This window comes from Abramis brama, assembly GCF_963993115.1.
Source record: "Abramis brama genome assembly, chromosome: 11".
Taxonomy (NCBI): domain Eukaryota; kingdom Metazoa; phylum Chordata; class Actinopteri; order Cypriniformes; family Leuciscidae; genus Abramis; species Abramis brama.
This window is the reverse complement of record NC_139973.1, coordinates 915,001-932,500: the sequence shown is the minus strand read 5'-3', so window position 1 is coordinate 932,500 and position 17,500 is coordinate 915,001. Positions and strand designations below refer to the sequence as shown.

The following is a 17,500-nucleotide window of genomic DNA, read 5'->3' as shown; positions in this document are numbered from 1 at the left end:
TGTTCTCGAGCTCCAGAGTGTGTGTTCTCGAGCTCCAGAGTGTGTGTTCTCGAGCTCAAACACTGTTGTGTGAATGAACGGCCAGAACACATTAAAGTTTCTGTTTCCTGTGAGAGCGGTGTGTGTTAGCGGCCGCTAAGTTAATAACTAATGATCTTTACAACGGAAGTGAATCAATCAAAACTAACTTTATCTGGACTATAACTTTATTCTAGAGCTGCTGTAAAGCCTGATCTCTGTTACTGTAATCTCCTGTTCTCACTGTAAAGCTGCTGTGAGACTCTATATTGTTAAAGCGCTGTATAAATGAAGGAGACTCGACTTGAAGATGCAGCAGTAAATAGATAATAATCTTATCACTCTTAAGATCTGTTACTGGCGTTTGCGTAACAGTCGTTCCTTTAGTTCTGGTAACCCGCCAAACATGAGAATCTGGGTCATCACACACTCCTCACACACTCATCACACACTAATGGAGCTGTTGTTCGAGAAAGAAAGCAATGTCTGTTTTGTTCATGTTTTGTATGCGGTGAAGTAAATCTTTCACTGAGAGCAATATTTCAGAAAGAGTTTCTACAGTAAAACGAATAATTGAAGGTCAATAAAAGCCCTACCGTTCTCAGAAGAACTATTACAGTGATGAGGATTACAATAGAGGACGGCGATATCGCTTCAAACGTTTATTTCTACAGTACAGACGCTTTCAGAACAGCTTCACGGAAACACAGGGAAATCAATGATGCAAACTTCATCAACTAAAGACAAATTCAAATTCTGCTGCAAAGCGACTTGAAGAAAAAGACTCTCGTGATTTAGTTTTGTTCTCATCTGATTCTATTTAATCTAGTGTGAGTAGAGTCAGATTGATGAATATATGAAGTGTGTTATAAACCAGGTAAGGGTGAATGTCGGAGTTGGACTCACCCCTGGACTATGAAGTGTCTTACAATGTTGTATAAATGTCTTATAAAAAGTTGGACTCACCCCTGGATGTTTCTTTGCGTGCCGGTACATTGTTCTGAACATGTTGTCCTCGAGCTCCAGCGACAGTACACACAGTAAACACAGTAAACCAGTGTGTGTGTAAGCAGGTCGGTCAGTGCCGTGAGGGATTGATGTTACTGTGATCCAATTAATACTGTTAAACCTCTGAGAATGACAGCGTGTGTGTGTGTGTGTGTGTATCAGCTCTCAGTGTTTGCTGTTATTACAGTATTAGTGGACTGTATCTGATAACTCTTGTTTTGAAGCTCCTCAACGTAAGTAAGTAACTTTGCATGACTTATTCTGACCCGAAGAGTCTATTAATACTCTAGTGAGAGTTAGTCGAATGTCTAAAGTGGACCATCAAAATAAAGTGTTTGATTCATCAAATTAGTTGATAATTTTTTTTGGTTGTAACACAAAATCACTGACATGTTCAATCAAGACTGAACACTTCTGTGTTTAAAAGTCGGGGGTCGGTAAGATTTTTTTAATGTTTTTGAGAAAAAGTCTCGTATTGATCAAAAATACAGTAAAAATAGTGAAATATTATTATAATGTAAATCAGCTGTTTTCTATGTGAATATATAATAAAGTGTAATTTATTCCTGTGATCAAAGCTGAATTTTCAGCATCATTACTCCAGTCTTCAGTGTCACATGATCCTTCAGAAATCACTCTAATATGATGATTTGATGATCAAGAAACATTTATGATTATTATCAGTGTTGAAAACGGTTCATATTTTTGTGGAAACTGTGATGCATATTATTTTTCAGGATTCTTTAGTGAATAGAAACGGCATTTATTTAAAATAGAATCAGCTGATGTACAGTAAGTATGATAGTGTCATTGCAAGGTCTTCGGAACAGAAGGAACCAGCGTCTGGTGTCGTGTGTGTCGCTGCCAGCTGCCAGTCTGCCTTGACCTTTTACCTCTGACCTCTGACCTCGGGGAATAGTCACACAGAACGATTGGCAGTAAAAAGCTTTCAGTCGACTCATAACCCATAATCTGATGTCAACACACTGAAAGCTGCTATTTAAATCATTCCTTTAGAAGACTGTGTGTGTTCTTGTGATGTCATCAGACTGTCAGCGTTGTTGATGTCATTGTGCATTAGAGTCACGTGACATTTAGGGTTCCGGTGACTGACGTGTGTGTGTGTGTGTGTGTGTGTGTGTGTGTGTGTGTGTGTGTGTGTGTGTGACTGTCCACAGACTGCCATAGAGATGAATGTAAAGTGTCGATGTAAACTCTTCCTTTAACGCATCGCTGTAGTTTTACCTCTTTTATGGAAGCGAAGAAAGGAACACTTTTAAGGAATCCTCTTGTTTATCGAGCGGCAAGTTTCCATTGTTGAAATGGAGGCGCTGCGACGTCAAAGACTTGAAGAAATTACTTTTTTGATAAATGTATCGATGTTTACACAGACTCAAGAATGACAGGTTTGTGCGTGTTTGAGTGTGTGCGAGAGAGAGAGTGTGTGTGTGTGTGTGTGTGTGTTAGGGAGAGCATTTACCTGCTGCTTATTCTCCATGCAGAAATATGACACGTTAAAATAGTAACGTATTAAAGCAATGTAAAGACAGACTAATAGATTAATAGAAAAATATTCGTAGCAAAATATTTTTGCAATTGTATTCTAAATATTGGTAAAATTGATGACTTGTAAATAATCTTACATGTCTCACTGTAGTGCTGTGGTGGAGCCGTTGCTTCTACATCTGCACTTAACTAGCCTCCTGAGACCCGAGAGTTTGCCTGGTGTGCATTTTATAATTGTTCTTGCTATTTGGGATAAGTAGGACCTAATAAGTATAATAACTAAAATTTGTTTTTGTACAGGAAGTAGTTTTTGCAGAAAATGATGTCCTCATGTGAGGACAGTGGGTCTATGATTTACCATATGTTGTCCTCATGTGAGGACATAGTACTAGCAATCAAAAAACAAACTTAAATGGTTGTAATTCAAGAATGCTTTGGAATATAGACATATGGTTGGTCTTGTTTTTAAGAAGACATTTGCCAGATTATTGTAGAAGTGAAATAAATTATGAAAGTGAAACAGAAAAAAAGTTATATAAGTTTGAGTTTATGAAAATATAGAATGTAAAAATATAATTATTTATATTTTATATAAAATATATATATTATAAAATATATTTTACTCTAAAACTGCTAGAAAATTAAAGCCAAAAATCTAAACGAGTTGTGTTCCAAATTTTAGGTTGATATCTCAAAAAATGAGCTTTAAGTAAGATTTTATTTGGGCGCAGTACCAAACTTTTTCACTAGATGGACAGCCAGCTTCCTTACTGACCATATAAGGGCGTCTCCATTTTCATATATGTTTTGAGTGATCTGAACCATGTCTTTCCATAATTTCATACAATTTATTAAGTATACATCCTATTCAGAAATAGTATGGGTGTTTTGGCAGTATTTGATTTGATTTCAACCTCTAATAAACATATTAAGAGCACATATGTGCGTTATAGCTCGCTGCCGCATCACAAATCGAGAATCCATAATATTTTTCTTTATATTCTAAACATTTTCAGACCTTTTTTTCTCATAACACTTAATTAGTGTTATCTTTTGAACTCTTGGCATGAAAACAAACAGGTTTCTACCAATCTTTCATGATTTTTCATGTTTATTTCTGTTTCAAAATAAAGGCCTAAACACGCCTAATGAATATGAAATATTCTTGTTGCAAATTGATAAATTACCGCTCTTCTGTAATTTATTTTAAAAAACAGCCACCAAATATGAAAACTAGAGATTGTAAGCTTTCAAATTATATATAGTTTGTCAATATTACGTTATGTACAGTATTGTACATAAATACATTTGTTTCATTCATATAATTTGAATAGATTTTTTACCTGGGTCATTTTTCTTTCGGGAACTGGTGTAGAAGTGTTAGGGTTAGGGTTAGGGTCATTTTCTTCTCACTGACATTGGTGTAATGTTGTGATATCACCACAAGATGGTGTGGGCAGTGTCCCTAAATGTGGCCAACATGTCTAAGATTTACAAATTTGACTATCATTGTGTCAAGAGACAAAAATGTAATGTCCTCATATGAGGACGCAGGGTCTCAGGAGGCTAGAGGAACATCAGTCATCAGAAACATGCCTGCTAAATCATGCTAAAACAAGTTAGAAACCTGATAAAACAATGTGTTAAAGTGTGCTTGCAAACTTGCTAGAACATGTTAACAACATTTTATCGACTTTGTTATTTCAGACTTTAAGGCGAAACTTTGAAACTTTTGGGAACGTTACTTTAGAATGTTCTCTGATCGTTACTTTTGAATGTTCTCTGAACGTTACTTTTGAATGTTCTCTGATCGTTACTTTTGAATGTTCTCTGAACGTTACTTTAGAATGTTCTCTGATCATTACTTTAGAATGTTCTCTGAATGTTACTTTTGAATGTTCTCTGAACGTTACTTTTCAATGTTCTCTGAACGTTACTTTTGAATGTTCTCTGAACGTTACTTTTCAATGTTCTTTGATCGTTACTTTTGAATGTTTTCTGAACGTTACTTTTGAATGTTCTCTGATCGTTACTTTTGAATGTTCTCTGAACGTTACTTTTGAATGTTCTCTGATCGTTACTTTTGAATGTTCTCTGAACGTTACTTTTCAATGTTCTCTGATCTCTACTTTTGAATGTTCTCTGATCGTTACTTTTCAATGTTCTCTGATCTCTACTTTTGAATGTTCTCTGATCGTTACTTTTCAATGTTCTCTGAACGTTACTTTTCAATGTTCTCTGATCGTTACTTTTCAATGTTCTCTGATCGTTACTTTTGAATGTTCTCTGATCGTTACTTTTGAATGTTCTCTGATCGTTACTTTTGAATGTTCTCTGAACGTTACTTTTGAATGTTTTCTGAACGTTACTTTTGAATGTTCTCTGATCGTTACTTTTGAATGTTCTCTGAACGTTACTTTTCAATGTTCTCTGAACGTTACTTTTGAATGTTTTCTGATCGTTACTTTTGAATGTTTTCTGAACGTTACTTTTCAATGTTCTCTGAACGTTACTTTTCAATGTTCTCTGAACGTTACTTTTCAATGTTCTCTGATCGTTACTTTTCAATGTTCTCTGAACGTTACTTTTCAATGTTCTCTGATCGTTTCGAAAGTAGTTACATTTAAAAAACGTTTGACGAACATGCAACTGAAACATTTCAGGAAAATAACACTCCATGAACGATGTATAAATAATGTTTTTGTGCTAAGGTTTTGAGAACATTATTAAAGTCCAGATAACTTTGAATGAACGTTACTGTGTTACTGAAAGAACATTTGATCATTACTTTGAGAAAACCTTGCCAGAACGTTCCACCTCCTCTACAAAGACCCAAAATAATGTATTTATAACAGAAATCCATTGGTAATTTCTGTTCTGTAACTTCAACAGTGTGAAATCGTTCCATCAGGTGTCACATGACCTCAGAGACGCATCACATGACCTCACACATCACCTCATCAATGCTCAAGTGTGTTAGCATTACACTTCACACAATGTGGCAATAAATGTTTGAACAGGTGAGTAATACACGGAGGTGTGTGTGTGTGAGACGTGTAAGGTAAGCAAGAGAAAAGGAGCTGTGAAAGTTTGTCCAGCGTGAGTCAGAATGTGTTTCTCATCACAAGCTGATGCTTTCACAGGAACACCACATCTGATCTCATTTGCATAAAAACATGTTTTTCTTAAGAATGAAATTGTTAATGAATTATTTGAAATGCAGGAGACAGACGGAGAGGCAGCGGACGGCTGATGTACAGCTGTGAAGAACTGAAGCATCTGTGACTCTGAGACTGAAGATTCAACAGTTCTGTGAGTTTCACACTGAAGTCGCATTCATGAGTGACACTGGATTCACTCAAACACACATATATGTATATGTATTATATGTGTATATATATGTATTTATAAATGCTGTAGAAGTATTTTTCATTGTTAGTTCATGTTAACAAACAAAAGCTTACTGTATAGTTGTGAATTTGAACTGAATTTGTAGAATTGTAATTTGAATTTAAGGAAGTAAAACTCAAATGGAATAAAATACAAGAAAATTCATATAATATGATCAAATAAAATAAAAAAAACAAACTCTTTGACAGGCATCATCAACACACTGCAAAACTCAACAACAAAAAACTAAATTGTATATATTTAATTTTTTCAGAAAAAAATCCAATATGATACACAATATTTAATGCTGAAAGATATGCAGTAAATCAAATAATATCCCATGTAACGTTGACCTGTTCTCCACTAGATGAATCATCTCTTGAATCTGCTTGGTGAGTGTCTTCATGATCCTGCAGATCTCTCTCTCACTCGTGTCATAAACCTGAGCCAATGTCTTTCAGAAAAACCCTTTTAAATGGATGATGGCAAAAAGCCTGAGCGCCGCGAGTCCGCTAAAGTGACGGGACGCCGTTGCTAATTCAGTTTTTAGAACAATGCATCCCGTTCCCATCACACTCCAAAAGAGGAAAGCAGGAGAAATCAGCCCTCGGAGTAATACGATGAATAATGTGCATATTAGAGGATGTTATTGCTGCTTTTTACTGTCCACCGGAATAATGAATTTATCACTTTATGGCAAAATCCATAATGGAATTACATGAAGGTGTTGTGCGGAGAAGTCATTACAAACTGAATTATTTCTCTCTCTCTCTCTCTCTCTCTCTCTCTCTCTCTCTCTCTCTCTCTCTCTCTCTCTCTCTCTCTCTCTCCTCTCTCTCCCTCTCTCTCTCCCTCTCTCTCTCTCTCTCTCTCTCTCTCTCTGTCTCTCTCTCCCTCTCTCTCCCTCTCTCTCTCCCTCTCTCTCTCTCTCTCTCTCTCTCTCTCTGTCTCTCTCTCTCTCTCTCTCTCTCTCTCCCCCTCTCTCTCCCTCTCTCTCTGAGTGATGTTGTGTTTGTTGGTTCAGTCGTGACGGGTCTCACTGACGCCTTCAGGGAACATCACACAGGTATATGCTTGCTCGTCTCTTTCTCTTTCTCTCTCTTTTCTTTTCTTCGCTGTATTTTCATGCAGCTCTTCTGTTTTAATCAGACGGCCAGCTCATGTTCATCTCGGCACATGCAGGGAAACACAGAGAAATGCAACAATAAACAACAAAAATACAGCTAATTCCCGTAATATCATACTCTTCATAACTGATCATATCATTTCTTAATAGGATAGTTCACCCAAAAATGAAAATTAGCTAGAAGTTCATCTGTCCATCATAAAGGAACTCCACAGGCTCCGGGGGTTAATAAAGGCCTTCTGAAGTGAAGCGATGCATTTGTGTAAGAAAAATATCCATAGTAAATTACACAAGTAAAATAATTAGCTTCCGGCCAAACGAACATATGGATTCAACTTATGCAAGTAATTCTCTCTCTCTCTCTCTCTCTCTCTCTCTCTCTCTCTCTCTCTCTCTCTCTCTCTCTCTCTCTCTCTCTCTCCCAAACTCTACTGTCCTGTAAAATATAGGCAAAAATATAGAGTAATATCAAAAAGAAAGGACACTATTGAATTCCTGAACATGCAAAAATGGCAAAAATAAATTATATATATGTGTTTAAATCTAAATTCAGATATGTATATAATTTTTTGAGAGCCTGATTACAAAATCAAGTAGCCTAGTTTGAATCAATTGTGTCTCAGCTGAAGGAAATAATCCATTATTTATTGGCTTTAAAATATCGGCCGATACTGATATGGTGGCAGATATATTGTGCATCCCTAATAAAAAATAAATATATATATATATAAATGAATATATAAATGAATATATAAAATCTATTGACATACTATTGACGTGTATGTGTGTGAAATAATCTTTTGTTTGTGTGCAGGTTATAGTAACATCGATTGGTGGATCATGGGCCGGTTCTGAAGGAGCTTCCGATCTTCTGGTTAATTCTCGACACCGTTTCAGTGGAAAACAGGCCAAGATCATCTTCATCTTCATCATCATCTTCATCTTCATCATCATCTCTGCTTCTGTTCTGCTCATCTGAGGTTTTGAGATCATCTTCACAGCATTTTCATCTTCTCCACCGATTAATCCCGTTTCTGTGGGTCGGAGGATCTTCTGCGACAGGAAGATGCTTTAATCACGGCCGGAGGATCTCTCGAGCAGTTCGCAGGGAATCTCCCCCAAGGAGCAAGGCCGGAGGATCTCAGAGAAACTCCATGGAGAATCCCACCAGCTAACACGAATACAACATTTTTTAATAGAATAGGGAGGTATGGCAATAAATTATATGAATTTGATTGGTTCTTCATATGCAAACCCTTCTGTTACACTAGGTAAAGCAAACTTTGTATCAATGATTACTTCATTGTTAATCACAAGGTGCAAATTTAGTCTTCTGTCTAGTTTTAGTTCCCAAATGTGTTATTTTTACACTCACACAACCAAAGTCAAAGGGGTATGGCAACACAACATACAACATCCAAAAACACAGAACGTTTTAGTACATTGTGTTATAAAGTGTTATCATGTTAGGCCTGAAAAAGGAAGTAAGGTTAGATGTTGGAGACATGGTTAGTTTGATATACTATTTTATCTATTAAAAATCCCCCACAATCCTCTTTAATGGGATTCCCAGGCAAATCGCAATGATCCGCCACTCCGTATTCTTCATTGCAAAATCGATTCCCAGCACCTTCTCTCAGGAGTAGAAGATCTGCGTGTGGCTGCAGTGTCCAGGCCGCGGGTTTATTATGTGCTGAAGTTAATATTATTGATATTGCGCTCCTTTAGAGAGGAAAGATCCGCGATCCGTGACGGATGTCTTTCATTCCAGCTCAATATCTTCCATCAGACCTTCCCTCATCTGGTGTCTTCTGTCTTCTTCTTCTGAGATTATCTCGTTTATTCTCGTCTCGATGAACTCTCACGGTCTGAGACTGCTGGTGTGTGTGTGTGTGTGTGTGTGTGTGTGTGTGTGTGTGAGGGTCATCTGTGTGTGTCTGGTTAGCAGGCTGAAGTGGTAAAGCTCACGCTCACATTACTCTTCATTTGCGGCGAGTCGAAGTACAGCGCTCTCGCGTCTCTCACGACAAACTGAAATTTATTGAGCTGCCCGACTCGTGCTAATTGAAAGAAATTGTGTGTCTGTTTGCGTTGCGGAGTGTTTGAGGAGTGTGTGAGGTGGCAGTTACAGTGTGAAGAGGAGTGTGAGCGCCACCTACAGACCACAGGAGAAACTAAACCAGGTGATCAGGAACATCACATTAACTATTTACATTAACTACTATCAGAAACCATTTACAAACAAAACTAATACAAATAAAAGGTAAAACAACGATGTTGGAGTTTTTCGTGTTTTTGAAGTTTTCACTATATTTACACACTAATGTTAAAATGAGTGTTTGTTGTAAAGTGATGTTTCTTCTCTCTCTGTTGTGAGTGTATTGACTGATGACCGTCCTGATGTCGGTGTGTGTTCGTCTGCCTGGGGAAGCGTCGGTGAGGTAAAGTCAGATACACACACACACACACACACACCTTGAGCTGTCAGAAAACACTGACACGACTTTATTCTTTATTCCTCTTTATTCAGCGCTGGAACAGCTCGTACCTGCAATAACTCATTCAACATTCAGTCAAATCTGCAGAGGAAGAGAGAGAAAAATAAATATCTCGTCCTGCGAGAGTGGCACATTTAAAATTGTGTGTGTGTGTGTGTGTGAGAGTGAGTGTGAGTTTCTGTTTGTGTGTGAGTGTGAGAGAGTGAGTGAGTGAGTTTCTGTTTGTCTGTGTGTGAGTGTGAGAGAGTGAGTGTGAGAGAGTGAGTGAGTGAGTTTCTGTTTGTTTGTGTGTGTGTGTGAGTGTGAGAGAGTGAGTGTGAGAGAGTGAGTGAGTGAGTTTCTGTTTGTCTGTGTGTGTGTGTGAGTGTGACAGAGTGAGTGTGAGAGAGTGAGTGAGTGAGTTTCTGTTTGTTTGTGTGTGTGTGTGTGTGTGTGTGTGAGTGTGAGAGAGTGAGTGAGTGAGTTTCTGTTTGTGTGTGTGTGAGAGAGTGAGTTTCTGTGTGTGTGTGTGTGTGTGTGTGAGTGTGAGAGAGTGAGTGAGTTTTTGTTTATATGTGAGTGTGAGAGTGAGTGAGTGAGTTTCTGTTTGTGTGTGTGTGTGTGTGTGTGTGTGTGAGTGTGAGAGAGTGAGTGAGTGAGTTTTTGTTTGTGTGTGTGTGAGTGAGTGAATTTCTGTTTGTGTGTGTGAGAGAGTGAGTGAGTGAGTTTCTGTTTGTGTGTGTGTGTGTGTGTGTGTGTGTGTGTGTGCATGCATGTGTGTGAGAGAGTAAGTTTCTGTTTGTTTGTGTGTGTGTGTGAGTGAGTGTGTGTGTCTCTCTCTGTCTGTCTGTGACTATATATATATGTACCCACAAACAAACATGTACCCATATATACATGCATAAAAACACACACATATATATATTATATATATGTGTGTGTATGTGTGTATATATATATATGTATAAATGTGTATGTATGTATATGTCTAGACTCTATATGTAAGGATTCAAAAAAAGTTTAACACTTTATTTCACAGTGTCCTCACTATAACTATAGTAATATCTGTAAATTATGCATAATTTCTCTGTAACACAGACACCTTAAAAAGTGTAACCAAGTATTTTTCAAAAGAAGTTTTATTTAACTAGTGTATTTGAAGTTTGCATCATTAATGTCTGATATGTTCATGTTTTGTTTCTTTTACTATGAATCTGCTCTGAAATGTTCTGTACTGTATAAAGCCTGTAGAAATTGAAATGACCTTTGAACTCATGCATAGAGTGCAATAAAGAAAGATCAATATTGTAAATAAATATACTTTGAAGATGAGCATAATTTAGCTCGAGTCATTAAATCAGTATTAACTGTGATGTATAATGTTCTTTTATATAATAAATATGCTAAACTGATATCATCCTTCAGGAATTAATATCAGTGTCTTTCTATATTCCATTTTATTATATTCCATGAGTTTTCCAGCTCTAGAAATCACACTTGTAAAGTAAGGATTCCTCTTGATGAAATGAGCTCTGCGAGTGTGAGATGTCCTCACGCTGACACACTGACCGCTCGCTGCATCCGACACCGGTTTGTTGTTTTCCTGTCGTAGGAAAACTCTCCAAAACTCGCTCATATTGTCATATTTCGTCCTGAGAGTGTTTCCCATGAGCCTCCACTTCTGTGTGTTTTAGAAAAGCTCTTTCTGACAGCGGCCGATCACTGTCACCAATTTGTACATCGCCATGAGGGCCATGGAGGGGACACACACACACAAATACACACACACACACTCGACCCACCACTACAGGATAATGAGCCTCACAGGACCAGTCTGTACACACACACACACACACTCACTCTCTCCCTCTCTCACACTTGCACACACACACACACACACACTCAAACACACACTAACACACACACAGACTCACTCTCTCCCTCTCTCACACACTCAAACACACTCTCTCTCTCTCTCTCACACACACACACACACACACACACACTCTCTCCCTCTTTCACACTCAAACACACTCGCGCACACACACACACACACTCAAACACACACTAACACACACACACACACACACACTCAAATACACATATATACACACACTCAAACACATATATACACACACTCAAACACACATATACACACACTCAAACACACATACACACACACACACACACACACACACACACACATTCACACACACTCACACTCAAACACACATATATACACACACTCAAACACACATATATACACACACACACTAACACTCACACACACACACACACACACACACACACTCACACACAGAGGTGGACAGTAATGAAGTACTGTACGTGAGTACACTGTTTGATTACTGTACTTGAGTATATTTTACTCCACTACATGTCTGTCTTTTTACTTTTGATACTTAAATGCTTTTAAAAACGAATACTTCTGTACTTTTACTTCAGTAAAAATCGGTCTTTACAACTTTTACTTGTAACACAGTAATATTTGACACAATAATGGAATTTACATTTATGCATTTGGAAGACGCTTTTATCCAAAGTGACTTACATTGTATTAAAGGTGCAGATTCAATCAGTTCATGCATTCACTGGGAATCAAACTTATATATATATATATATGTGTGTATTTTTGTATGTATGTGTATGTGTGTGTATATATATGTATGTGCATATATATATATATATGTATGTGTGTTTGTGTATTTGTGTATATATGTGTGTGTATTTGTGTATATGTATGTATTTCTGTATGTGTGTGTATATATATATATATGTTTGTGTGTATTTCTGTATGTGTGTGTATATGTGTGTATTTTTGTATGTGTATGTGTGTATTTTTGTATGTATGTCTATGTGTGTATATATATATATGTATGTGTGTGTGTGTGTGTGTGTGTGTATTTGTGTATATGTATGTATTTCTGTATGTGTGTGTGTGTGTATATGTATGTGTGTAGATCAGATGCCTCACAGTCTTTTGCATTTTATTTGAATCCATTTGTATGTAAGGATTCAAATAAAATGTTTAACACTTTATTTCGCAGTGTCCTCACTATAACTATAGTAATATCTTTAAATTATGCATAATTTCACTGTAACACAGACACCTTAAAAAGTGTAACCAAGTTTTAGCATTTTCATGGATTTTACTTCTTTTGAAACTGAATTGAGTTTGCATCATTAATGTCTGATATGTTCATGTTTTGTTTCTTTTACTGTGAATCTGCTCTGAAATGTTCTGTACTGTATAAAGCCTGTAGAAATTGAAATGACCTTTGAACTCATGCATAGAGTGCAATAAAGAAAGATCAATATACTTTGAAGATGAGCATAATTTAGCTCGAGTCATTAAATCAGTATTAACTGTGATGTATAATGTTCTTTTATATAATAAATATGCTAAACTGATATCATCCTTCAGGAATTAATATCAGAGTGTCTTTCTATGATAAACACATTCATTTTTGATTCTCCGCACAGAGGAATATAGTATTCAGAAACTCTGATTGTTGTGATCAAACACTGACACCTGCTGATGACTGACGGAACTACACACACACACACACACACACACACACCGATGAAGCTCGTGTATTAAACTCTTCATCACAACAATCCTGTTTCTGGTAAAAAACATTTCGATCTTTTATTTATTTTGTGCCTGACGGGTTTTGATTGTTACAGCTGTGTGTTTCAAACCAGCAGTTTCACCGAAAAACGTCACATTTTTGTGTGAACTTTGCGATACATTGGTATATTTTGTCTTGCACAGTATCAAACATCAGTTTTTATGATATTGCTGATATAATGAGCACAAACAGACTTAATGTTGTGTTTTATGACTGTAGTTTACTTTTGTGCAATGTGTGTAAATACATAAATACAGATACCCCAGCAACACATTCACAATTCTTTTTTATTGTCCTTTATTTTCAAAGAACATCTCAAGGAAGGTCATAATGCACACATTTATGAATTTTATGATGACGTGATTTGTGTAAATTCAAAGTACTTTTAGCAAGTAAACATGATGGGAGAATATTCAGATTTTTTTTTGAGTTGTCTAATCTTGTAAGGATGAGATTGCATGTTTTGAGTAAATAATAATTACCTAAAAAATGCTATGTGAGTTTTTGAAAAATAAAAGTGCTTAAAAATAACTATGATGATCTCACATCCCACCTCAAATCTTGCAAAACATTTTGCACAATTTTTGTCCTGTGTTTTAATGTGAGTGCAGCGCCATCTACAGTATCAGACTGAGACGACAGCACATTACATCAGAATCATCACATTATGCAGCATATTTTAATTTTGATGGTTCAGATATGATGACGAGGATCAGAAGAGTCATAAATAAAGGTCAAATAATCATATATGATCAAAAAGCATTTATGTAAAAATCACAATCTGGCTAGTCATTATTGGTCAAATATTTTATTTTATAATTATATGTAGTCAAATATAACATTGTCTGTGCAATATTACACAATCAGATTTTCAATATAATTAACAGTCACACAAAAATGTCCTGAAAATCCATAGTTAGCATTAGTGCGAATTAAATTAATTCAACTGTCTTACAAAAAGACAAACCAATCCTTCATCAACAGTTCAATCTACACTTACAAAAGTCACAGTTGATATAATCTCGACCTCATTCAAGGGTTAAAACTAAAGAACATTCATGAAAGAACAAACGAGGCACTCAGAGTTCATCAAGATTCACTGCAGAACATCACGATCTTCCTCGGTTCCAGTCGTTTTACTGAGGAAGATCATCATGTTCCGAGTCGTTCATGTGAATGCACACGCAGCAGAACCTGACGTTACCATCATCCGTCCACAAGAGGTACTGTACGCTTAATAAATGCACGGATGCATTATGTGTTAGATCTCCCAGTTACTGTAGTGAGTTCAGTATCAGTGAAGTGCTCTGAGAAGGCATCTAGAGAAGCTTATGAAGGGTTGAGTGTGTATCTGAGGCTCACGGGCCGGATGTTCTGGGCTTGAAGAGTCCCGTCTTCCTGAGGTGTCTCACGATGAACGGCACACACACCAGTGTGACGCTGATGCGCAGCGGGGCGAAGAGCTTGTGTACGGCGTACGCCAGAACGAACGTGCTCGTGCCGGCGGCCATCTTAGACTGAACCACCGACTCACTGAAGCCCAGCTTACACAGCAGAGACGCCACGTCCAGCCCGCTGAGAACACACACACACACACACAACATGACATAACGCCAGTCATATATCACTTTCTTACAGCGGGATTCAATACTTAGATCACTGTGTGAAGAGTTTTGAGAAAGTGATTTGAGGATGTGTAGATGTGGGATAAATGCATTTAATAACGACATCTTTCAACTTATATCAATTCTTTTCACACTCGGACAAAAAACAACACAAAAATGTTAAGAATCTACAGGCCAATTTGCACATTTACAAAAAGAAATATGAATTCTAAAAAAAAGATACAAAAATACTCAAAAAAATACTAATACTGATACAAAATACTGATACAAAATACTCAAAAAAATACAATGATACAAAATACCCCAAACCCCTGATTTAAAATATACAAAAAATACTGATAAAAAAAAATACAAAAAAAATACTGACATAACAAAAAAATACCATAACAAAAAATACCAAAATACTACCAGAAATACTAATACAAAATACTAAAAAAAAATACTGATACAAATAAAAAATACTGACACAAAATAACACCACAGAATACTGATACAAAATGCTAGAAAACACACAAAAAAATACTGGATACAAAATACTAAAAAAATACTCCAAAAAATCTTTAAAAAAAAAATTATACAAAATAAAAAAAATATTGATACAAAAATAATAATAAAAACACCATAATATACTGATATAAAATACAACAAAAAAAAATGATATAAAAAAAAAATATTGATACACAATAACAAAAAAAAAATAATGATACAAAATACTAATACAAAATACTCCAAAAATATTGATAGAAAATAATAAAAGAACAATACAAAACACTAAAAAAATATATATACCAAAACATACTGATACAAAATACTCCAAAAAATATATACCAAACAATTATACAAAATACTGACACAATACAAAAAAAATCCTGATACAAAATACACAATACCACAAAAAAAACTATACAAAATAAAAAATATTGCTAAAAAATAAAATAAAAATAAATAATACCAATACAAAACACACAAAAAAATACAGATACAAAATTGAAAATTGAAAAATAAAATATTGATACAAAATACAAAAAATACTGATACAAAATACAAAAAACTGATACAAAATGAAAAATATTGATACAAAATAACAAAAAATTTGATGCCAAATACCAAAAAATACTGACACAAAATACTGAAAAATACTGACTCAATACAAAAAATACTGATACAAAATACAAAAAATACCAAAAAATACTGACACAAAATACTGAAAAATATTGATGCAATAAAAAAAATACTGATACAAAATACAAAAAAAACAAAAATACTGACACAAAATACTGAATACTGACAATACAAAAAATATTGGTACAAAATACTTTAAAAAAAAACAAAAAAATACTGACACAAAATACTGAAAAATACAAAATAATACCGATACAAAATATTAAAAAAATGTATCGGTACAAAAAAAATATTGATGCAAAATACAAAAAATACTGATACAAAAAAACTATAAAAAATGAAAAATATTGATACAAAATATCAAAACATACTGATTAAAAAAGTACTGACACAAAATAATGAAAAATACTGACATAATACAAAAAATACACAAAAACACTGACACAAATTACAAAAAAAATACTAATACAAAATACAAAGAAATACACCGAAAAATACTGATACAAAATACTAATACTGGTGGAAAATACTAAAAAGAAATACTGATACAAAATACAAAAAATACTGATACAAAAAAAAAATATTGATACAGAATACACCCAAAAAATACTGATACAAAAAACTAATACTGATACACAACGCAAAAATACTGATTCAAAATACAAAAAAAAAAAACATAGCAAAAAAATACAGGAAAAAATACTGATACAAAACACTAAAAAAATACCGATACAAAATACAAAAAAAATATGCCAAAAAACTGATACAAAACACTGAAAAAGATACACAAAAATACAGATGCAAAATACACAAAAATACTGATACAAAACACAAAGAAATATACTAAAAAAATATTGATACAAAATACTGACACAAAACACTGTATCAGTATTTTTGTGTATTTTGTATCTGTATTTTTTGGTATCTTGTTCAGAATTTTGTATCAGTATTAATTTTTTAATTCTGAAAAAGATACCAAAAAATACAGATACAAAATATACAAAAATACTGATACAAAATACTAACAAATAACCAAAAATACTGATACAAAACACCCAAAAATCTATTCATAAAACACTAATACAAATACTAAAAAAAAATACTGATACAAAATAAACATAATTAATATCTAGTAATAAAAGTGCTGATCAAGGTTAAATCTGGACAAACATTGCCAGAATCATTTAATATATCACATAAAGTCGTCAAATGTATTGGTATTGGAGTTTTTTTTCACAATACGCATTGTTTCAAAGCAGATTTACAGAAAATCATGATGATAATGTTTATAATATCTTCATGGCTTATAGATCTGCATTTAGCAGATTAGAGCTGGTACATTTTGAGACTATATAAACAATCAAGCAGTTGATGTATATATATATATATATATATATGTATGTATGTATGTATGTAGGCTATGTATATATATATATATATATATATATATATATCGCTTTACAGTATGTGACTGTACTGTGTATGAGAATAAAGGTGGACATACTTATATAACTATTAGCAATAAACAATTCTTCAAGTAACATTTTATAAAGCAAACTGTAGATGATTTACAGGTTT

General features: G+C 34.8%; 2 protein-coding genes across 2 annotated transcripts in view; both read right to left on the bottom strand.

Annotated features, from left to right (window-relative positions):
* The window catches only part of LOC311092401 (cytochrome c oxidase subunit NDUFA4), a 106,090-nt gene that overhangs the window by 19,662 nt on the left and 68,928 nt on the right, over positions 1 to 17,500 (bottom strand). Inside the window, exon 2 of the mRNA XM_084129097.1 lies at positions 985 to 1,049. Within this exon, the coding sequence (XP_083985223.1) occupies positions 985 to 1,026 (42 nt within the window). The 5' untranslated portion in view covers positions 1,027 to 1,049. The remainder of the gene's footprint in view (positions 1 to 984; positions 1,050 to 17,500) is intronic.
* fam210b (family with sequence similarity 210 member B) overlaps positions 13,923 to 17,500 on the bottom strand; it is a 7,631-nt gene continuing 4,053 nt past the window's right edge. The window contains exon 3 of the mRNA XM_084127657.1: positions 13,923 to 14,750. Within this exon, the coding sequence (XP_083983783.1) occupies positions 14,534 to 14,750 (217 nt within the window). The 3' untranslated portion in view covers positions 13,923 to 14,533. The remainder of the gene's footprint in view (positions 14,751 to 17,500) is intronic.